Source organism: Schistosoma haematobium, chromosome 1 (genome assembly GCF_000699445.3).
Source record: "Schistosoma haematobium chromosome 1, whole genome shotgun sequence".
NCBI classification, from domain to species: domain Eukaryota; kingdom Metazoa; phylum Platyhelminthes; class Trematoda; order Strigeidida; family Schistosomatidae; genus Schistosoma; species Schistosoma haematobium.
In genome coordinates this window covers 18,640,405-18,664,701 of record NC_067196.1, presented here as the reverse complement: position 1 = coordinate 18,664,701, position 24,297 = coordinate 18,640,405, and the positions used below count along the sequence as shown (strand labels likewise).

At 34.2% G+C, this 24,297-nt stretch overlaps 1 protein-coding gene across 1 annotated transcript in view; it reads left to right on the top strand.

Moving 5' to 3' along the window:
- Positions 1-11,156, top strand: part of MS3_00004232 (uncharacterized protein) — a 35,957-nt gene extending 24,801 nt beyond the window's left edge. The window contains exons 6-9 of the mRNA XM_051212122.1: positions 3,233-3,506; positions 5,423-5,743; positions 7,118-7,456; positions 11,132-11,156. Of these exons, the coding sequence (XP_051073320.1) occupies positions 3,233-3,506; positions 5,423-5,743; positions 7,118-7,417 (895 nt within the window). The 3' untranslated portion in view covers positions 7,418-7,456; positions 11,132-11,156. The remainder of the gene's footprint in view (positions 1-3,232; positions 3,507-5,422; positions 5,744-7,117; positions 7,457-11,131) is intronic.
- The last annotated feature ends 13,141 nt before the right edge of the window (positions 11,157-24,297 follow it).

Sequence of the window (24,297 nt, the reverse complement as noted above, 5' to 3'; positions counted from 1 at the left end):
CAGAAAGTGAAATAATTCCTGTTAAATCATTTACAAAATATATAATGTGTTGTTTGATTTGACTGATTTTCAATAGAAACACTGATTGTATGGATTCTGGTTATTTTAAAAACGACTTGCGGTTGTCACCATACTGTGGACGATTTTAGAAATAAGAGTTTCTGAAGCAAAATTTTCCTTGGACGCTAATTATGACTTCATAACTCAATGAATTAAACAATTAAATAGTGTTGAAGGTAGTCATACATGGTTAGTTATACATGAATATGTGCTATTTAGCTATCTATCTGATCCAGTTATGAAGTATTGATCATAGACAATTGAAAATATGGATCAAATGATATAACATAGGATACACGAAGTTTGATGAAAAATATAAAACATTAAATGACCTAAAGATACATCATTTTTGCAATAATCATATAAGGACTCATTATAAAACTAAATTTTGGAAATATTCCAATTCACAACAAATTCAGTAATTTATATCAAGTGTAGTGTTCTCAATAATAATTAAAATAATTCAGTACTTAGTTGTTTAAAACACTGTGGTTTCCGACTAAAGTAATTGGCTCTCGATCATCAGATTTTACTATATCCTGATGAGAATAATGAATGGTAACTTTTGGGATCCATTTATGAATAAATACTAAACGTATATTTTTATCATGTAATTGATGAATATCTAAACTATTCATATTCGTGTTCCTCTTATCATAAGCTTTATTTTCATCTATCAACTGTTATTATACGATTTAACATTCTTGAGTTATACTTAGTCTATCAATTACTACCTCCCACATTCACAACCACATTTGACTAAATCTTGTACAAATGTTGTCTCCTATTTTATGGTATGATGTGGTTTATGTGATTGGTATATAAACCCAGTATGTTTGAAATAAATGATTGATATCACAGATGTTGAGATTGGTGTTTTGAACTTAACAGGCTGGGTTAGGCGGTAAGCAAGGTCGATAAGGAATCTAGCCTGCTTGTACGTGTTTTATGCGTCATTGATCCGATCTATAATTCACTGTTCTTTAATTGGCGGTATCATCACGTTATATAATAATAGGGCACACAGGCCACAAGTCATAACAATTGGCGACGGGGTCAAAAACAAAGAATCAAGGGCACAAAACTACAAGTTATAACAGATTTCAGCTTCGAAGTTCACTTTATCTAATTCCATTTAAACAATTAGATAGTATTATAGGCAAAAATGGATGGTGGCTATCAGTGGAATCCACTGCGTAAGAATAGACTGTGAAAGGAAGCAGTATACTATATTGGTTAGATACTGATATGTATTAGTAACTACCGTCTAAATGGATACCTGGAAACTTTAAAAATTGGTTCTGTGTTCTGATGAAGTTAATTGATTTATAAGTGATTCTAAATTATCGTTTATAATAGAGGAATAATAACAGTTAGATAATGTTAAAAAGGAAAGAAATTGTTGAAAGAATTATTTACAGTTGAATGGTAAAAACCTAATAGGTTACCTATAGGGATTTGATTTTAATTCACTACTTGATCAGGGTTGATAATATAAATGAGAAGTTCTAAATTGTAATGAAACAGGTATTCAATACTCGTTGGTATTAAGTAATTTTTAATTGGTTTCAATTAAGAATAAAATAGTGAAACATTCAGTGAAAAACGTTATTATCAGTTGTTTATCCATGACGAATTATACTTTTTTATCCAAATGAAATTCATAAAGTGGAAATTGTTTCTAGAAATGATTTCAGTGTTTCTAATCATTCACAATTGCTATTTAGATTAACTTTGTAAAACACTCATTTGGTTGAATATGTGTAAAAACTAAAATCTTTAATAATTTAATTCAACTCTGGACTATTTTCATAAAACTCTGAATGTTGTAACAGAATGATTTGATATTGTAAGTAACGAACTGATTGTAATTTACAGCATGAGGAGATAACGAATATTGCTGAACCCATTCAACAGTATTAAATGCTCGGCGAAGTCAAAGGAAATACTATTCAAAAAAAATTTTTGGTTTCATAACATAACTTTTTGTAAATATTTTCCATTAACTCACAATCACATCAGTAAATTGGTTTAGTTCAATAAAAAAAAAAAAACAGATTTTCCACTGGAATAGTTCAGACAATTAAGCTATATTAATTTGAACATTGAGCAAAGAGATATCTATCTCGTCGAATAGTAATCGAAAATGTTGCTATCCAACTAAGTACGTTATTTTACCTACCACTAAACTGTTTAAAAACTGTTTAAAAAAGAAATCTGATATTTTATTACAGTATGTTAGACAACCATTTAAAATTAATAAATCAATTATAACAAACAGTATAACAATGAATAAAAACTGATACATAAAGGCTTTGTTCATCAAAATGGAGAGCCAACAACATACTGTTTTATCTATCTATCTCACTGGTTGAAATCATGAGTCAATTGAAGCTAGGCCAACATGGATAACCTGGAAGCATTGGACGGCCGTTTCGTTCTAGTATGGGACTCCCCAGCAGTACGATCGCGCCCCCCACGATATTCGAACCCAGGACCTGCCAGTCTTGCGCGCGAGCGCCTAACCATCAGACCACTGAGCCGGCCGGTATCCAAAGGTGTTAATATCTAACTTCAATCAATCCACGAAATTGCGCCACCATACACCATTGTCTTCAGTGAGTTGATATCTCACATCAGACCTGGTTGAACTCCACTATCTATCTATCTATCTATCTACCGACTAATCTATCCATAAATATATTTATGTACATTTCCATCCATTTTTTGCCACAAAAATAACTATCACTCTTTTTTTACTTTCGCTAAATACAACCTTTCACTGATCTATCAGACTGATAAATCGTATAAATTCAGCTTACTAATAAATAGAAGCTAATAAAACTTAACAACCAAGATGTCTTTAGTAGATATGGGATATTTCCATTTCTACTGCAAAATTAGGAACTTATGTTCAAAGAAACACTCGAACAAATTATTCCAAATATCCGAGAACCTTAACATTGAAATCTCAAATAAACAATTGCTTTCTTGTAATTAAATGCTATTTCTTTAGACAAATATTCAAGGTAGACGTTTATGATATCAAATACTTATGATTTTCTAAATAAATTATTTAAGCTTTTTACAAAAACTGTTAAATGATACCAAACTAATGGTTTTATATCTTTTAAATTTTGTTTATTTATTTATTTTATTACAAACATTACAGACATCTACAACGTCTTCTTTTAGTTCATGGACATCGAGCTAATTATCGAATATGTTTAACAATGGATTTATTCTATTATAAATGTGTTGCATTTGTAACAACACAATTACTTTATACATTTTATAGTGGTTTCTCAGCTGTAGCAACATTTGAAACTGTTTTATTTTCAATTTACAATTTAACTGTAACATCGTTAATGTGTTTACTTTTTGGCTTGTTTGAACGTCATTTACCTGATGATATATTAAATGCGAATCCATATCTTTATAGAAAGGTAGGTTTTAAATAAACATACTGTCAGATTCATTATTATTTTTTATTTATAATGATATAGATTATTAAATTTCATCAGCATACAGAGAACGAGAGAACTTTAGATGACTGTCTCATATGTTTTTGAAATTTTTCGAAACACTAGTTTATGACTACACCTAATATCTGACTTATATATTCAAGGTTCAAGATTGGGCTGAATACGTAATATGCAAGATCAGCAAACTTAGAAGTTAGAAATTAACACTTCCACGACATTGAAAAAGAATTATGAAATAACTAAAAATTGTGTGTTGGAAAATTTTAATTAATTGACTTTGTTGTATCATCCTAAAAGTTTTATATGTGACCTTTCATGGGGTTTGAGGTTTCTCAAATTAGGAAGAAATTATATTTCAGTGCCTCTTGAATTACAAAGGTTCTCCAATTAATTTTGGTTCATGATTAAAACTACTATTAGAATACAATTTGATGTTAGTTTATAAAAACCAATTTGTGAGTAATATATTAAATATTGGATACAATATCGAGGATAAATTAACATTTATTTGTTAGTTCACATAATGCGCGACTTGTTCTTAAAATGGATAAATTGTCACCTTTATTAAAACTGATAAATGATTTTAAACATATGTTTATTCTACAAGATAATTGAATCTGCATGATAAGCTGGTGTTATTGTACTTTTCTAGGTTTTTGATAGCTGACATTTGTCATTGATTACTTTTTCTTTTGGTTTACTATTTTGTTATATGTTCCCTAGGTCATTATTATCACCAAATAAATAGGAAATTTAGGATTCTTCTTAGAATAGGAGTCTCATTGTTGAGATCTAACTTCTAATTATATCACACTGTGACTTTGGAAAACCTATGATTGAAGCGTTTCCATTACTTAGTGGAAAGACTTGGTGAGAACGAATGAAAAGGGAGTAATTCGTTCCAGGCCTAATCGGCTGCGAGTAACATACACTATATTTAAGTAATGTTCAATCTAAATATAATTAAGTTATTCGATAGTTCATTAATAAACAAACCAGGACATGAAAAAATATGTTGTCACTATTTATAGAAGCAAACCGAAAAGAAATGATTAAGACTTGAACCACTGAAATTTAAATAATAATCTAAATAAGAACGAGAAAATGAATGACTCAGGGGAAGATAAAGAGATATATCTGTGTTACCGCATCCCATTTTAACTGTTATTTAACGTTTTCAGCTATACAGAAGGAAAATGTCAAAAATACAACAATTCGATCCATTATCGGTTACAACCGCACTATATTTTTTCATGGGAAGTCGCCTTTACTTTCCCATAGTTCTCCTTCATTTATAATTTGTTGTTTGCTTGGAATAAATTCCAATTATATTACTGACCCCAAACAGGAAGTTAACGTATCTTTCAACATAGCTGAAACTAAAATTAAAGAATTCATTTTTCTTTTTATCACCCCCAATCCTCCAACTTACATCGAAGCTAACTACCATTTCGCTCCATATTAGGTGATGAAAAAGTATCAGTAACCTGCATCCCTTTTATCCTGGTCTATAATCCATTTGCCATGTCTATTTGGCACTCTTTCCCTATCTTCAGAGTTATTAGCTTAATGAGAGCATCATTAGTGACCAAGGCTCTGAAGAAATCCATGGTCAAATAATTGCAAATTATGCACATCCTCAACTTTCGCTACAAATATTTCACAGTCATAATATAATACAGAGAGAGCCACTAAATAGTTTACTCGTTTTTTACTAAACAGTTGGAAAATTCAGTAGTTAATATTTAAGTGGCGACATGTATTTAGCTGAGCACCTTAGTATTTCAAGATATTTAATTAGATGATCCCATCAAAAAGATATTAATTACGAAAATTTTCTTTCTTTATTATTAATCGAAAACTAATACTACTAATAGCTTAAACATCAAGCAAACTTGAGATCATGGTATGTTTGTCTATGGATATTAGATGGAATATGGCATGGTACTATAATATTTTATGGTACTACTTATTTTCTTACTGGTGGAAATCACTTCTCCGAAGGTACATTTTATGATTCACATGGAAATATACAACAATTATTTGATATGAGTCTTTATGGATGTGCAACTTATTTGTTTGTATGGTTTTCAGTAAGTCTACGTATTTTCATTGCATCACGCGATTACACTATTATAATATTTGGAGGAATTCTATTTACTTTGATTGGGAATATAGCAATATTAATTGCATTACAAGTAAGCAGACTGTATTACTTTTTTTCATAATAAAGCTGTATATATATAAGACAATTGAAGCATGTTTTTTTTATATCATTCTTACCTCAGTTATGGCCAAGGTATAATACACATAAAAAAACATCATAAACATATCAAATCGAAAGATTTAAGGGGCTTTATTTAAAAGTCCTGATTAATCTTAGAATTTTAATAAATCATCGAGATATCTGGTAACTATAAGCTTTATTACTTCCACTTATCAGTATTATATATTTGATATCTGGTATAAAACACTTAGTTACTGAGATGGTGAAGATATATAGCTCAGGTGGATGATTTTGGTGGAGTTTTGTTCTCTGAACTCAGAGAACAAAACTCCACCAAAAACACTTAGTTACTGCTTATATTTTTTTTCTCATTTATGAATTCATTATCTTTGATAATGTAAGTTCAGTCACTAGAAATATTAGTTAATGTATGTTAATTATCATTATTACAATGTTAATTGTAATTTCTTTATGATTGATGCTAAACACAAAACAAGTTGGGAGTTCAAGTCTATACAGATATAGATTTATTGTAATAACTATTAGATAACCGAATATAAGTTAATGCAATGAAGTGAAATGTCTACCATATTTAAAAAATGGATATAGAATAAGACGAAAAAGGCAAAAAAACACAATCTCTACAAGAGAGATTTTTATTTCTCAAAAAGAGATAATATGAGTAAAAACTACTCATTACTCGGCCTTTAAAATTATCTAATAGAGACAGGTAAGGAAGAATAAAACCCAATTGTTTATTGCACATTTACAAAAACACAGTTCAATTTAAGGGACAAAATGTAAATGTTCAAATAATAATGATAATAACAATATGATTTTATGAATAAGATCACCATAATAGAAATGAGTGTTATAAGTAATCATCTACAATCTACCATGCTAAGGGACCTTCAAGAAATGATTAGTAATCTTTAACATACTATTGAATAATATGCATTATGGTTCAAATTAGCTTACGGTACATCGCTGTTACGAAGCTGACTAAGTTGGGAGACATGAATTAAGACGATTATTAGTCAAACCGTTTCCATTAACATTTTATATGTACCATTATCAATCGTATATAGAAATATCGTTTATTTGTTAGCATAATAACATAGCATCAAAGTATAGTTTAAATGAAATGGAACATTCAATGTACTTTATATAAATTATACGGAATCTGTCATAACATATTTTGTTTATCAGGCTAAATAGTAAACACTTCTTACCAGTGAAGTATCATTTATGCATCACAAATTCTCACGATCCATCTTTGTATTATCGATTGCAGAAATAATTTAAAATCTTTTATTTCAAAATAATTACTATGTTTTTAATTTAGAGTACAACAACACTTGACAACATCAATTTTCGCAGTTATACGAAATTATGCCGAAGTCCAACATTCTGGTTTGCTCTACCGCTTATCTTATGTATAGCTAATTTTCCATCTTTATTGTGGAGAATCATCTCGGACGCATGGTGGAATCTACAAATTTACTTAAGTAGTATACCTCATAAGCAGATTCGTCGAAAATATCGTCGATCACCAATGATCTGGTTTTTGGCATTAACAACTAATTACCTGACTGATTCATATGATATATTTCATCGAAATGAAATTAAACAAGATAGTTCATAACTTAGGCGAAGCGAATAGTTCCACAATACTATCAGCCGAGTAAGTCTAGTAGCATTTGTATAAATGAAAAATGTATAAGAAAGGAAGCGGCTATTAGAAAAAAACAATAACAACGAGAATAAATAAAAATTGTTAGATATGATTTAGCCGTCAAGTTTTTTAACCATAAACACTTTAATAACTAGTTAAATCACATCATAAGGAACGTGAAATTTAATACTGTTGAAACGTCGATTAGAGACTGTTTTGCAAATAGTGGTAAATAAAAGCCTAATGAATATCCCACATTGATTCTGGTCTTGATAGTTTTATTGGACACCATTATTTGATGGTGAATTAGCATTCTTGTCCTATCCCAGCACACGAGATGTTGGACACTTTTCCATCCTCCAGATAGACAGATTAATAGTTGTAAGTTTATTTACCTCTTTCTACGGTCAAATATATTGCTGCTTCCAATTATTATAAACTATTTCAGTGTTTTTTTTTTTGAGAAAAAATATTTAAAAGTCTTTAGTGTAACACTCATTCAATGTTGTCATACCGAGAGTTTTGCAAACGAAACTACAACATACTGCTATGACAATGGAGATCAAGTTGTTAACCGTTAGCTTTTTGTCAAAAACTCTGAAGGTTTGACCAGCAAGCATTTATCATATGAATGACTTTGTTGAGGATACCTATATCTGAATCTTAAATCGTTAAGGGTTGATATAAACAACATCATTATATGTTGAATATGACATAATATGGAAGCAAAATTACACATAATACTTACTCCATCTGATGAATATTCTATCTGAAACATAATTCATTAAGAATATGTTCCTTTTTTGTCTATTTAAAATAAATTACCAACTAACTAGTTTCACTATTGATGCATTTAATAGTAAACACTTTTGTTCTTAATATTGTGAGGAATTTCATTAACATTGTTCCCAACTCATTGTCTCAGCACATCGATTAGTCATCCTTCCAGGAATAATGAACATGTATATCATAAACACATGAGAGAATAATTACTTCAGTATTAATGGGTCAATAATAGACTAACATATAATGATATTTAATTATATTACTGCGCTATTATAACAAAAGTGGTTTACACTCGGACTTTAAAAACCGGATAAAATTCTTGAGAAATTAGTAAGCTATCTAAAACTACCAAATATATCGAAATTGTTTTACTGTTTAAGCATCAATTTTTATTTTGACAGTCTTTATACTAATCAAATAATAAGGAGCATGAACATTACATGATCATTTTCAGGATGATTTAAAATCTAGACCATAGTTTCATCGGACATAATAGTTTGCTTCAAACATTTTGAATGAATGTAACGTGTATGATCACAGTGTCGAAAAAAGGATTTAGTTTAGAATAAGTAAGGAGTTACGTAGATATACCTGATCATTTTTATAATGAAAAAAGTATATTCAAGTGACCACAGATAGAGTAGCTTAATTTTGCGTCATATAATATTTTTAGAAAATGCAATAATGAGGTATATGCTTCAGATAGTTTCATTATTTTTGAAACAAACAAACATGAATGAAATGAGCCCTCGTTTATATGTTTTCGTATAGTGAATACTGAATAAGTAATATTCATTTAAACTAACAAAATGTTTCGAAATAATAGATAAGGGTTTTCTTATCAAACTTTGCACAGAATTCATCATGACTGGGTATCATTTAAGAAATTGGAGAAAAATAGGTTTTGTTTTCACATTATTTGACTCCTCAGATATATGTGCATATGATTCAATCTAAGCTTAAATCAAATAATAAAATAAACAGTAAGTCGATTATTTAATAGTTTACTTAGTTAAATTCAATCATACCATGACATAATGTAAACGATCTCCTAGTGTTTGATTTATTATTATTATTTTTGTTATTATTGTGATGCACTTGGTTGTCCTAAAAAGCTACGACTTCTGACTGAAATTTCAATTAGTTGTTTTGTACCATATACTTAGTTACTATCAGACACTAACAATGAATGAAAGTGTTAGCTGTTGGAGAGCGAAACAGTTTTGTATAATTAAATTTTATTTAACATAAAATATATGGTTATCTCCATTCTGAAAAAGATTATTTATATGCATATTCTTCAGTTTTATTAGGATATAAGTTAACTATCACTACTTAATAGAATTTTCAATGGTGAAACACTGTTATCTAACACGTCTACTAACACATATTTATTTATTTTAACACATAGACATTGGTACAAGGAGGCACCAAGTAGATATGCACCACACAGATCTCATTCGATATGTGTGAGGGTTGTGATACTGCCCGGGTGCCCAAACCGAAGCACGTGGTTTTCTTAGGGGGACACTCCCCGAGCCTTCAACCTGAAGGTCTGATCCACAAGGCAGTGGAGCATCGTGAGGAGATGCAGTCCCATGGAAGCCGGTGACCAACAATTGGTTCATACTCCATTTGTTCCCTCGGGATACTGGAGCCAATGTGCACCATTGGTTTGGAATCCGGTTAAAGCGCCGGACATTCGCTTTTCGTCCTCTCATTTTCGTGAAGAACACCGCTGCCACGAGAAGGCAGTGAGTAGGACTTCCCTGGCAGAGGCTATATACGCGTGGCCATGTGAGAGCATTTCGAGAAGGAGAGCGAACTCTCCCCACTCTCGGCCGTACCAGGGCATTTGCGGGCTAACAGAGATCATACCAATATTTTAAAGAAAATATTTAGTTCATTTAGAATCTCAAATAGTATATTTTACAGGCATATTATGGTAACTGTGGTATATATATGGCGAATTCTACCACCGTTGATGTAACGAGGTAATTATTGAGGGAAAAATAAATCTGTAATTGTATTTAGCGGAAATCGTGTGTGAATAAATTATTACTATTACTATTAATACTATAATTATCGTGCTAATAATGAAAGATTAACTAAGTCATACTTTAATATGAAAAGATTGTATACCCTTTTTGTTATGTCTCAATGAGAATAATGAATGGTAACTTTTGGGATCCATTTATGAATAAATACTAAACGTATATTTTTATCATGTAATTGATGAATATCTAAACTATTCATATTCGTGTTCCTCTTATCATAAGCTTTATTTTCATCTATCAACTGTTATTATACGATTTAACATTCTTGAGTTATACTTAGTCTATCAATTACTACCTCCCACATTCACAACCACATTTGACTAAATCTTGTACAAATGTTGTCTCCTATTTTATGGTATGATGTGGTTTATGTGATTGGTATATAAACCCAGTATGTTTGAAATAAATGATTGATATCACAGATGTTGAGATTGGTGTTTTGAACTTAACAGGCTGGGTTAGGCGGTAAGCAAGATCGATAAGGAATCTAGCCTGCTTGTACGTGTTTTATGCGTCATTGATCCGATCTATAATTCACTGTTCTTTAATTGGCGGTATCATCACGTCATATAATAATAGAACACTTAGCCAATAAGTTATAACACTTTTCCTCTAATATCATTTCATTAATTCATATTCTAAGGAATCATTTACTCTACAATACATCTTAGTTATATACTGAGATTACAATTAGAAAAAAAATAAGATCTAAGACATTGTAGTCAATATAATTCACAATGATTTGTATAAGCTTTAAATACAGTAATTACATAATATTGATACTTGTGTAATTAAAATGATAATTCACAGTTAATATGCTTTTCTATTATTTAATTTTTAGTGTATACAATAATCAATCATCAAATTAACAATGAATGTAAATAATAGAAATTGTAATGATTAATGATGTAAATTATACATAAAGGTTTACCAGTGCTTTCTCTTTAGTGTTCCGATCATATTTTTTTTAAACGAAACAAACAATTTATTCACATTATTTTGTTTTTCTAAAAATAAGTTAATATCTAAGTTTATTCTAAAATAAAAAGTTTTTTTGCAATGAATTTACTTTTATGTACTTCTTCAAGGTACTTCTTGTACTTGAACATTGTTCCATATCATTCATTATACTGATATGTAAGTGCTTAACATGGTTTCTTTTCATTTAATCTCCGGTATTGTATACTATTCTAGAAGAATATTCTCTGTGAATTATTCTTCTATCGTTTCTTTTACTGTCTTCTTCTTACATAACAAGCAATGGGTTTTTAATCTATAAATTGATGTTTATTTGACTACCTTTTATTGAAGATGTTAAGTGAACCTCACTATTAATATTTCTATTATGTGAAGATTTACGTGTTTTTATATGATTATTTTTTATATGTATGCAATGTACTTGAATATTGGTGTTTTATTTCTAGACAATAAGAGTTTAATTAAAATAACCAACCAATAAAAGTAATTGGGACTTCCGTATGATACATTTAAATTGCGTAGAGATTTTTAAAAACAACTTTAAAATCTTATTTTTCTGAAGTCGAGATTTTCTCGCTGATAGTTGATTATGTAACGTTGCTAAAAAGAAAACAAAAACAAAAATGAATAGTACAAAAAAGACATAAAAATCGTAAGCGTATAAATGGGTGAGCCTTTAATTTATGGATAGACTAATCAGGTAACAAGTTTCGGGTTTTGGCGTGAAATTCCCTCATTCATTTGGTTAAATAGATTTTCGGCATTATAGATTATGTCAGTTCGTGATGAAAACTTTAAATCTAATTGCTAACCTTAGCTATCAACTGTAAATCACTATTCTCATCCCTCACACTGGTTTATAACTCTCATTTAATCCTGCTGGACACTCTCAAGGTCATTCTAGCACCGTTCAAAGGTCGTTCATAAATTATAGTCTGAAAACTAATTATTTAAAGAAATAAATCAACCTGTAATCAAAGTGTAAACTAAATTACTACATCCGCTCAATGACTACTTTTTCAAAAAAGTCTTTAGAATATTCAAGAACTGAAAAAAGTGGTGTAAAGCAAGCGGTGAAACTTGAAATAGACTAAAAATAATCAGCCGTATATGAGTATTTTTGGTGTTTGTGGTAACTGACAATTCCTTTGTGCATTATTCCGTACTTGATTAGGATTCCAAATTCGTTACCTCTAAATGCACTGACATATTTCCCTTTAACTTAAATATTGATTCATTTGTGACGACTGGGGTAAGAAATGAACACTCCTGGAAATTACTAGTTCACATGCTGAAATTAATTACTTCTAATTATTACAAAAAATTTACTTAATCATGAGTATTTTCTAAGCGCAATAGCAGAGAATCAAAAACAGTTGAATATACAATTTAACTAAACGGAATACATGAGATATTTAGAGATTATGTTCCAAACGAAGAAAGCGGCCAAAAAACGTACTGAAGAGTTCAACAATTAGGTAATTATATACAATATTCCCTACCACATCTAATGCATACAAACAAAACTGAAAATTTACAATTTGTAGAACTCAAAGACATGTTCATTGTCGTATGTAACTGAGCTAATAAAATCACACGTGTTTCACCACGATGAGTTTCGAGATAAATCAACAAACGACATACAAACCCAAATCTTTGGATAAAAGAGCCTGCTTATCATGTAAAAGCCAGCTAATTGACAGTGTAATCGCCACACCAACAGGCTAGAACCCTATCCGCCTTCAAAAACAGAGGATGTAAACTTCAAACCTTGTTCATCATCAACTTGAAATAATTAGTTCTATTCAACTACGTCTGGATCGGTTGTGATTTTCGAATATAGAAAAGTTTGTTTCATATTCTGACCTTTCAGGAATCTAGAAGAATACTTTATTGGTTAGTGGTTAACACAAGTCATCGGGAGTATATCTTCAGTATAATCTCCAAACCTATCATTGAATATGAAATAACATTTTATAGTGGAAGCGACCAAGAGGTGTCATTACTGTAGCGGTAAATAAATCCCCAAAATAAATAGCTCTGTAAGTTTTCAACATTGGATGCTAACCATATGTTTTAGTGGACTCATCTAGCTGAAGGCGCTTGGTCAGGCATCCGCACCAGATCACGTGTGGTAACGCCGTGCTCAACATCAACCACAATCGCTAGCCAGATTAGATCAGAGAATTCCGATATATTGGTCATCGCCAAATATACTCTTCCGATCTCCTCGACTCTGTCTTTCGATTTCTCTTGGTGGGAACGAAATATATTAGAAGGTGTTACTGGTAGAAGCGTTGTCAAACACTGAATACCTGTGACACCATCATTGGTGAGACCGTCGTGACCTGGTACACCTATTTGCAACTGTGAGTCTGTTCCTTTTTGGGATTTTTATATATCATCGCCTTATTTTTTATTTTTTTTAAACATTGTGATTTTTTTTCGTGTTTTTTCTTGGATATATATTTTTCCCCTCGTTCATTATCGTACTTCATACTTCATCATGACTGAACAGACACCTAAAGTACTCAAGCTTAAGACTTTGTCCCCGCCTTCGTTTCAACTGATGCCTTTCTGGCCCGACAACATCGAAGCCTGGTTCTGCCACGCAGAAGCCGACTTCCACGAGCACGGCGTGGTCGACACACGTGCACAATTCCTCGCAGTAGTCAAGGTACTACCGCGCGAATTCAACAGGTACGTAACACCTAGTATGTTTACTAGTGATGTTTCCGATCCTTACGAAATCTTAAAACGCTCGATTCTTAAACGAGGAGACCTAACCGATCGACAAAGGTTAGATCAACTCTTCAATAACATCGACCTGCAACACGGTTCTGCGACGGACATGTTGCAACGGATGAGAGAGGTAATAGGCCCAGGAACTTTCGACGAAGGTCTATTCAAACAACTCTTCTTGTCAAAACTCCCCCAACAGGCGCAAGCAGTTCTGGTCTCGTTTCAGAACAACGCCTTAGACGAGATAGCTGCATCTGCCGACCGCATTTTAGAAATTACGAAACCTACTACCGAGGTGTTTTCAGTCAAAGAAAAACCTCAAACGACTCAGAATGATATAACCGAGTTATGTCACACACTCACGCGTTATCTTAGTCTTCGTACCGACCGTAAGAGATCGCGCACACCACGTAGAAGCATTTCTCGTAAGCGATCTGTCTCTAGACCACGAGAGACAGATAACCCCGACTGGTGCTGGTATCATAACCAGTATGGAAAGTTTTCCAGAAATTGCAGAAAACCCTGCAATTTTCCCAACACGAAACCGAGTGACTCGAAAAACAACTCGGGAAACTTCCAAGCCGGCACGCGATAACGGCAACCGTAGCCGGCGAACATAGCCGTCTGTTATACGTCACAGATGTGACAACGAGAGTTCGCTACCTCGTCGACACTTGCGCAGAAGTTAGCGTTCTCCCAGCAAATCCTAACGACCGACTTCACGAATCGACCCTAAACTTACAGAGCTATTTATTTTGAGGATTTATTTACCGCTACATTACTATACTAGTCAAAACGATTTCAGTGTTTAGAAATTTTTATCACAACAAAGCTAGTACGTGTTTTTTGCATAATACCTCATGCCTTAACCCTAAATTATGCTTACTTAGATGTAGCTTTGTACCAAGATGTTTAAATCACCTGTTAAGATATGAACAAAGTGATAAATCACTATAATATTTAATTTCACCAATCAGCATTGCACATGTTGCACACCACGCTGTAGTTAGGCTTTATAAAGTTTGACAAGAACATGTATGCTGTCTGTCCTAATTAAGAACTATAGGACAAATAAAGAAGTAGTAGGTGATGGCTGGTAAAATATGTTGCTAGTTGTATATGGGATCACTATTATGTGAGACGTTTCAGCTAACTAGCTCCAATAAGAAAACTATTCCACATCAAAATGAAACTATCTAGAGCGGATGTTTTATCGAGCTTATCTACCCATTCGGTGTTTATTCGAACTGACAAGGTCACCACCAGTGCCAACTACCTATGAAACTATTCATTTTGAGGAGTTATTTATATCCACGGGTTTATCCATTATTCAAAGACTTTATGAAGGCTGATTGTTCATTCTTTTCTTTGAGCGTGATGTCCTATATTAAAATGAGAATTCTATAACTGAATAAAAACGGCTGTAGATCACCAACGTAGATGATCTATGTCGGAAATGATTGGAGGCCTACTTGAGTTAGACGTGAATGGTGTGACAAACTAGCTAACGTCGAAGTCACACCTCGTGGTCAGCACCTTACGTGGACTACACTATTGATGTATCAAGGTACCATAGATACTTTAAAGACTGTACAACAGAGAGGAAGTTATTGCAGAAATATATTGGTTAAAGTAGATACAAGCGAAAGTGAGACCTCTGCCGCATGGGCCAGTCCATGGCATTCGACTAAGTGATGCTCGTTGGTTGTCCCTGACCTTGACGAGGATCGATGATTTGCTCGATATTCAATGACCCGACTTCCGGATGATTTGGCTAGGACTTAGTGACATTTCGCTGGCCCTGCAGTATTGATGGACGGGCGAAAAGTATGTTAGAGAGCAAACAGAGGAAGAAGGATATAATGTTGCTAAAGTAGCTATAAAGAGGAATAGAACTGCTTCCCACCGAGCTGTACAGAGAACGTGTACTATATCTGACAGGGACGTTTAACCAGTAGTGACATTTAAAGCTAGCAAAATCAGCTAATTTCTTAACAAACAAATTCGCCAACACAGTGAAACACATGCACAAAAATTTTCGAATATCCAACATCCGAATTATAAAGCGAATGAAATATGGAATAAATATCTATGACAAGAGTTATCCTATTTTACTTTAGCTGATCTTTAGTTTATTGAATTTTGTACTGAAGGTTGTCCTGCGTTTTGGTTTTGGCGGCTTTAGTGGTACAGAAATTTAGTCAACTTCCCGCAAGGTTATTGGTGTTGATTAAACTTAAAGTCATTGTTGACTATATCGCTTTTCATTAACATCATATTCTGGTCACGAGGTTAGTAGTTCAAGGTGTTATAGGATGCATGTTGTGATATACGTAGGTTTCTACCCTATAGGGTAGCAGCTATTACAACTAGTTACAATTTTCTCTTCTAGACAGTGATTATAACGTTTATACAGTCATAACTACATATCTAGTGAGCTGTAGTAATGCCTCAGGGAGTTAGCACTTAAAGCTAACGTCCTTAGTGTTAAGAGAAGTCCATCAATCAAATATTTGACTTGAGGATTTGCACCGCGTTAATTATTGATTGCAAAATATATTTATTACAGTAGATTTTTTAAATGTTTGCCAAAATAGATCCAAAATGTGTCCTTACTAAATAACGAAATATCTTAATTATTGTGAAAAAATACAACAGGTCACCATTGACCCCTATTCTAGACAATGTCTTATAAATTCCCAACTTATCAGGGTTAAAAGAAAGGTCTTTTGATTAAGTTTGTGGACGGAATTATTTGGGGTATTTATCACATGCTTTGTAGTTACTCAGCTATTCTGCCCATTTGTTTACCGAGGGTAAGTCGAATTAATAAAACTAAGGATATTTATTCGTATACTTCGCCATTATATACGAAAGATATTCAAGTATGAATTGCACAGAAAACCTAGTACAAATGATCTTCATCAAAGCTAAACTGTTGATATTTTTCAAATTTATGCTTGCTGACACTATACTAGTTATGGCCAATACAGGAATGTGGACTGTGGTTTTTTTCGGTTGCGCCATCTTAACCTGGTTTGATTTCTGGGGATTAAAAAGCATCAGCAATTCAGAGAAAATCATACCAACTCTAAAGAAACCAACAAACCCACTTCCTACACTTCAGTTCATGTTTTGGTAAGTCTGATAATTTTCATCTTAATCTCCTTAGCGTTTCCTGAGGATATCGGCGGGTGTTCGAGGAGATGTCACGGATCGTCTTACAAAAATATCCGTCTTTTATTATAGAAGGCGATACGTATCCTCCACCCGCCTGGCGAGCTCACTTGGCAAAATCCTTACAATTCCTCAAATATTCCGTTATTCTTATGACTGTGTTTAATTTCGACCCCTTTGGATATCTTGGTTACCCTACTCCTAACTTTGTCTCATATGCCATGCAAAATAAAGTGAGTTAAAAGTAGCTTAAGTCCATATTTTTTGTATATAACATACCTGGCTGACTTAGCTCCCTCACAGACTTAGATTTTTATGAAGGTAAAAACTATTGTACTCTGTGCTGTGCAAATAAATTAAACTGTAAATGAATCGCTAAAACCCGTTGCACTTATTTTTTAGGACCCATTGGTATTTTTTAGTGACATGAGATCACGTTCTGTTTGTAGCTTCTATTATCACTCCGAATGGATTCTACACTACGAGCTGCGCATGCCGTACTTGTACCGTAGTCTGAAAGTAATTTGGAAAATAATCCTTATCCATGTGTTTGTAACGCATTCAACTTGTGTCACGAGTGATATACACTTCCCAATAATTAATAGCGTATTAAGAGCTCCAGTTTATTATGTTTTGATAGGAACCTCATCTATTAAATCCCGTTTTTTAACGTACTAGTACGATCAGTCAACTCAATAAATTTGGATATATAGTTCGGAAAGTGAGATCGATACACATGATTATGATTTTGAATAACTGTCTACACTCAGCATCTTTTTACGATTACATTTTGGTTCGACGTATTGTCAACCTGATTTTCAATCGTCTAATGTACAAGTGAATTGTTGGTCAAACGTTCATATGAAATAGAAACACTTGTTAATGTTTTATGCATTAAAATATATCTATTATTGTTCGGTTTCATAAAAAATACAGTTCAACATCAATTTATTTGTCTTCAGGTTTCTTTCTGTCTGATGACGTTTCTACTTGGAAATATTATTGAAGGACAGTTGCTATCTACAGGCGCTTTTGAAATATACTTAGATGGTGAGTATCAGATTACTTTTGCAAGTCAATTGCACATTTCTGACCGCACCTACTGTTTTTTAAAAAAAAATTTGTCTTGGGTCTTAGTATTTGCTATGTCGAAATGGAAGAACTAAATTCGGGAAAAATTATCAAGTTGTAAGTAATATGTATTTCGTTGGATTCAGTAGTAAAGGAGTAACCTGAATGTAGACAAGGTCTTCAAAAAGAGAAATATTGAGACGAAACCAATACCTTATTTAATGATACCATTTCTTGTCTTAGAAAGTGTTTCTAAACTCTGACACAGTATTTTTCATTGTTTCACTTGTGAAGCAGTAGGAATATCCTTATTCGACCTAACAACTACACACAAGTTCATACATTTGGATGCAATCTACAAATCAGTCGGTCAGTCAGCTACAACGTAGGACAAGGCATATATATGCATCGGTCCAAGTTGCCATACCTCATTAATACAACAAGATGGACAGCGAATTCATAGTAGTTAATTCAATGGTAGTATTATATAAATGAAAGATTGTATATAAGGATATAGTGCAGGAAGAAAGAATTAGTTCGTGGAAAGAAAGATATAAAACAAATTTAATTTCACGGCTTAAGGGAAGACAAAGTGTTTACACCGATGCCATTGTGATAGATTCTGAGCCATATCACCCAGAGTCTTCAACCATTGGTTACGATGGTCACGCGGACCCCAACCAATAGTCTGCATCTTCCAACATGGCTCAGACTAGAAGTTAGTGACTTAAAGCACCGATGCCACGTTTTGGTTTGACCGCCCCTAACTTTCTTCCAACCATCCCCAACACCGGTTTGCATTGCGCATCGTGGTAATCGGTGTTCAGGCATACGTAACACGTGACCCAACCATCTCAGTCGATGAAGATTCACAATCTCATCAACTGGTTTACCATCATTCCCTAATACCCTGTGTCTAACCTCACTATTACTTACCAGGTGATCCCAGTAGAGTGAGCAATAGTTCTAGGATGTTTGTGATCAAATACTAGTAACTTACGAATATCTTCTACTCTAAATGGCCTTGTTTCGCTGCCGTAAATTAAAACAGAACGGACAGCCACGCAGTATACTCGTCCTTTTTTTTATAGACGGATATCTCGCCTTCGCCATAGGTAACGTAAATTGGCAAAAGCCAAACGAGCGTTCTGAATCTGTGCAGAGATTTTGTTAGACACCAAACCACTAGGGCTGATCAGACTTCAAGATAAGTGAAGTTGTCAACGCGTTCGACTACTTCACTCCTTGTCCTTAGTTCATGTATGGACGCAGACCAGTCCTAAACAACAATTTGCATTTAGAGGGGTAGAAACACATCCTAAACATCCTGGCATTGTTGCTCAGTGCCATCAAAACACTATGCATTTTGTCAGCGTCTTCACCAAACAGGACTATATCATCTGAGTATTCTAAGTCGATAAGTGGACCACCTGGTGAGAGATCGATGCCCGGAAATTCTGTTGACGAGGACGTTATTTCCATCAGTAGGTCTATGATGCAGTTAAACAAAAATGGAGAAAGTGGACAGCCTTGACGGACACCATTTGAGGTTGCAAAACCAGATGACAGTTTGCCATAAGCTCTGACTCGACTAGTAGTGTTCGAGTAAAGAGTCTTCACAAGGTTTATGTACTTCTGAGGTACGCCTTTCAATGACAGACAATGCCACAGAACCTCGCGGTCTACGAAGTCAAATGCTGCTTTTAAGTCAAGAAAGACCACCATTGTCGGACGCCGATAAGTATGCCTATGTTCTAAAACCTGACGAATGGTGAATATGTGGTCGATGCAGCCACAACCAGGACTGAAGCCAGCTTGATTCTCTCGTGTTTACAGTTCACGAGTCTTAGGCGTCCGATAATTATCGAGGCTAGTATTTTAGATGCTATATTAGTCAAACTAATCCCTCTGTGGCTATTACAGGATGATTTTGACCTTTTCTTATATATTGGGACAATCAGTGATTGTGATCAATCAGATGGAATTACGTCTAACTCCCAGATTTTAGTTATAATATTAGTCAACCTAATCGCTAAAGTTGGGTCACCATCCTTAAATACATCTGGAGCCAGTCTATCTGGACCAGCTACTCTTCCTCGTTTCAGATCAACTATAGCCTTTTGAACTTCATCTAGAGTCGGGGGACCTACTTCAATCTTTCGTTAACGCTTTCTGGAAATGGTGGGTAGTTGTAGAGTAGCTGAAGGCCAGCTGAACTGCTTAAAATATTCCGCCCATCGTTCTAAACGTCGTCTTTTTCCGAGATAGCTTCACTTACACTTGACTTATTAATTCCAGTTTCTTTTATTAGTCTGTAGAGCTGTCTTGTATTACCTACAGCTGCCGTCTTTTCCATCTCTTTTGCTTTCGTTGCCCACCACTGCTCACGGTCGTTCCTTAGACTTTTGCTTAACCTAGATCTGATTTGTTTTCGCTCTTCATCGTGTTCAAAGCCTGATGGGATGAGTTTACGAGAATCTGTGAGTGCAATAGTAGAAATCCACTGATTTTTGGTCTAAATCACTGATAGGTCACTAATAGAGCCGGGATACTAAAATACCCACCTAAATGTCTTTCTGTTTGGTTTAAGTTACCTACTTGGGCATTAAAGTCACCTGCTACTAGTACTATGTCTGAGAGTCTAGCTTTTTGAAGAAGTTCAGAAAGCTTTCTGTAAAAGTCACCTTTCACTTCATCCGGGCTGAAGTCAGTGGGAGCGTAGGCAGAAACGACGTGTGTCCCTACCCTTCCGAGTTCTTACGGAGCCGTTTAGCCGAACAGCACATAAACGACTGTTAACGGGGATCCATTCTAATAGTGTTTGTTCCGCCCTCATGCTTAGTGCTATGCCTACACCTGCCAGCCCACGAGAACTAGATATCAGGTCACCAGATACACGGACGGTGTATCTCGTCGGCTCTCTGTTTTGGCGGGGTGAGGGTAAGTGAATGAGCACACTAGGATACTGTTTCGGAGACAGAGCATACATCAGTGGTACGAGATTCTAGGGTTCTAGCCAAGGAGACCTGCCGGCCGATTCGACACGGTGCGTACGTTGAACGCTCCAATGTGTAGCTTGGAGCGAGGTTTCAGTAGACCTGGGACAGTGTTTTGAGCACGAGGATCGTTGGCTATGGTGACACTTGAGGATAAAGCCAAAAGAGGGAGTTTAGTGTTGAAAGTCGATGTAGGAGGAATAATAGGAATTACGAGGGAGATTGATTATGAATACAGTGATCCTGAGTGCTGTTAGAAGTATGAAGGCAGTTATCACTTCCCGGTTGCCCACACCGTGGAAGGATTCCTCTGGTGGTACCTGAAAAGGACATTGGATTAAAGGTGGTCTTAGTGACCTGAGAGCGTGACCGCAGTGCCCAAGGGACAACTACTTGAGGTCGGTCACACACGACCTGTTTATGAGTAATTTTTTTGCTAGCTCCGTACTTGTTGGGACCTTACAGTCGGAGACGGATATCCGTGGGATAAGGTGAGATGTGCATTTTTAGGGTCGACCTTTTTTTAACCCCACCCCTCCTTGTAAGGAGGCAGCACCGCTGTTATGCTGGTTGTCTGAAGGAAACACGTTATTGCCGTCACACCTCCGTATAGTCAGCAGTACGACTTCGCCTTCGGACCTTGGGTTTGATGCATTTAGTTTCACTGTTCTTCAACCAACTTGTCTGGCATGGTAGGACCTTAAGGAACGATTGTCCCAGTCAGTATATCTCGATTGGTAGCTCAAAGCCAAGTACACAAATCTATTCTTGGTAAATGATTTACATAGACGTGACCAACCACGTTCCACGTAATGTTTGCACAAACTACCTTGAAAAAACATTCCTAACTGCCAGTGACAGACATGAACATGTTAGTTAAACACTTTATCGTACTTTAAGGAATTCATCGATTAATTATCCTTAACAGATTATATTATCAATACCTCTACTTTCGGTGTAAATATCAAATGAATGCAAGCGTCTAGTGTGTATGTGTTAGTGGGACATAGACTGGATTAAAGCATGCTCAATGCACGATCGCCTTGGCGCACGCTGATTGGCTAATTCTTAACCAATCAGCGCTAGTCAATACTTAGTGAACACAAAAAACCTCATGTGAAAAAACTTTAAATATATTAACGTTTTCCCTATTGCACTTACTTCCATCTAACCTCGTTATTTGGAATATAATCTCTTTTCCTGTTCAACCGTGTTCTGATTTGGGGGACTTGTCGAGTGAATCGGTGTCCGAGAATGCTAAGCAATAAGAATAGCTGGGTTATAACAGTAAGGAAGTCACGTCTACAACATATGATGCGATCATATTTTGCTTTGCTTAAATCGATTTTTATGGTGAAGTAATGTGGGTTATTTTTTACACAATAAGTAGGATTCAGAATAATTATATAAAAGTGACACACGGACATTTGTGCCGGATATGTTAATAACGCCGTTGCTCTACTTTCTTTTGTGAAGCAACAAATTACTAAGTCAGCAATAAGTGCGTCTTACCCCATTTGATTTTCACAATTTGCGTGTTTAAGCTTTGGTTTTTAACACAGCTTCTCCTTCAGTGTTGCGCAATTTCCCAATGAATAGAAACATAAGATTATCCGGTGTTTCGTAACTCATTGTAAGCTGCTTCTTCAGAGAAAAAACAACCAAATCAATTTTGATTCGGCTTACACTGTCACGAAACGTCAGAAAATCTCATATTTCTACTTATTGGAATATTACGGATATATTATTTATCTATAACAACCTACACAATGCTCAATTAGTTCGAAATTACGAAGTCAAACCTTGGTAGTGATACCTTCAATGATCATTGTTTTAATGTTTATTTTCCCACTTTTCGACGTACTTCTCACTTTCAAAGGATATCTTTAATTCATCCGACTATTTCTTATTATTATCACTAGTACTTCTGTCCTCAAATAATCATTCTTACTTCCTACGGTTAGTTTCATAATGAAAGCGGACCCACAATATATTCGCTTTTATTTACTTGAAGAGAATTCCTAATGATTTATATCAATAACATACCTTCTGGATATACAAGTAATTTCGTCTGAATTTGATCGAATAGTCTCACAGTATTTGGGCGCCGAGTTGATGTGAGACATTTAAAATGAACATTGGATTTGCTTCAAATTCATTCTCTGAGATTTTACAAATACATTCCTCCTCTTTAATGTCTTCTACATCCTAATGTTCACTGTAACGTCAGTGAATATAACTAATCAAAACGTTATCTTGCAATGCGACCTAATCTTATAAATCGCCAGCTAGAACGTGTTGTATTCTAAACCAGGATTATAAAGCACCGATAGCTTGATTAAAAGAACCTTGTTCTATCCAAATCCAATCATAGACTTCAGTGTCACCTGATAATTATCTTCATATATTTGTATATTCACTCAGTGTTACATATCCTTTATTAACTTCTCTCGTAACATTAGCCTTCCAAAAATTATACTGGGAATTTAAGTGGTGATATTTTCCTTCTTTGGTTGGTTGTTTTCTGGATCCCGGAAACAAGATGTCTAGGAAATTTCACTGGCGTTTTGGAAATAATAACTCGAAAAACCCCGTATCACTAGTCAAATACTTAAATTTTATTCAATTTCACATTTTTCATACGAGATGAATAGCTGTTATTCATTTAATAAATCTTTCAACTGGTTAAGGCATTGTAATGCTAATTTTCAGCATTCAGAGGTGACATTCATTGACGATGATTCCTTTTGCACGTATTTAAAGGGACTAAAAGCATTCTAGCTAAATATATAATCAAATTCATTTTTTCCTACTGAAAGTCCAGTTATGTTGATTTGATTTTCAGATATCCCAATCTGGTCGAAATTGTACACAAACCGTATCCCTCAACCAGAAGAACTTCTTCACATAATTGACAATCACGTAAAACTTCGAGATTCGACAAAGACAATACAATCCGTCGGACCACCTATGTAGTATTTAATGCATACTACTGGCTTTAATTTTCTCTACTGATAAAAGCGCAAGGTCGTACCATATTTGA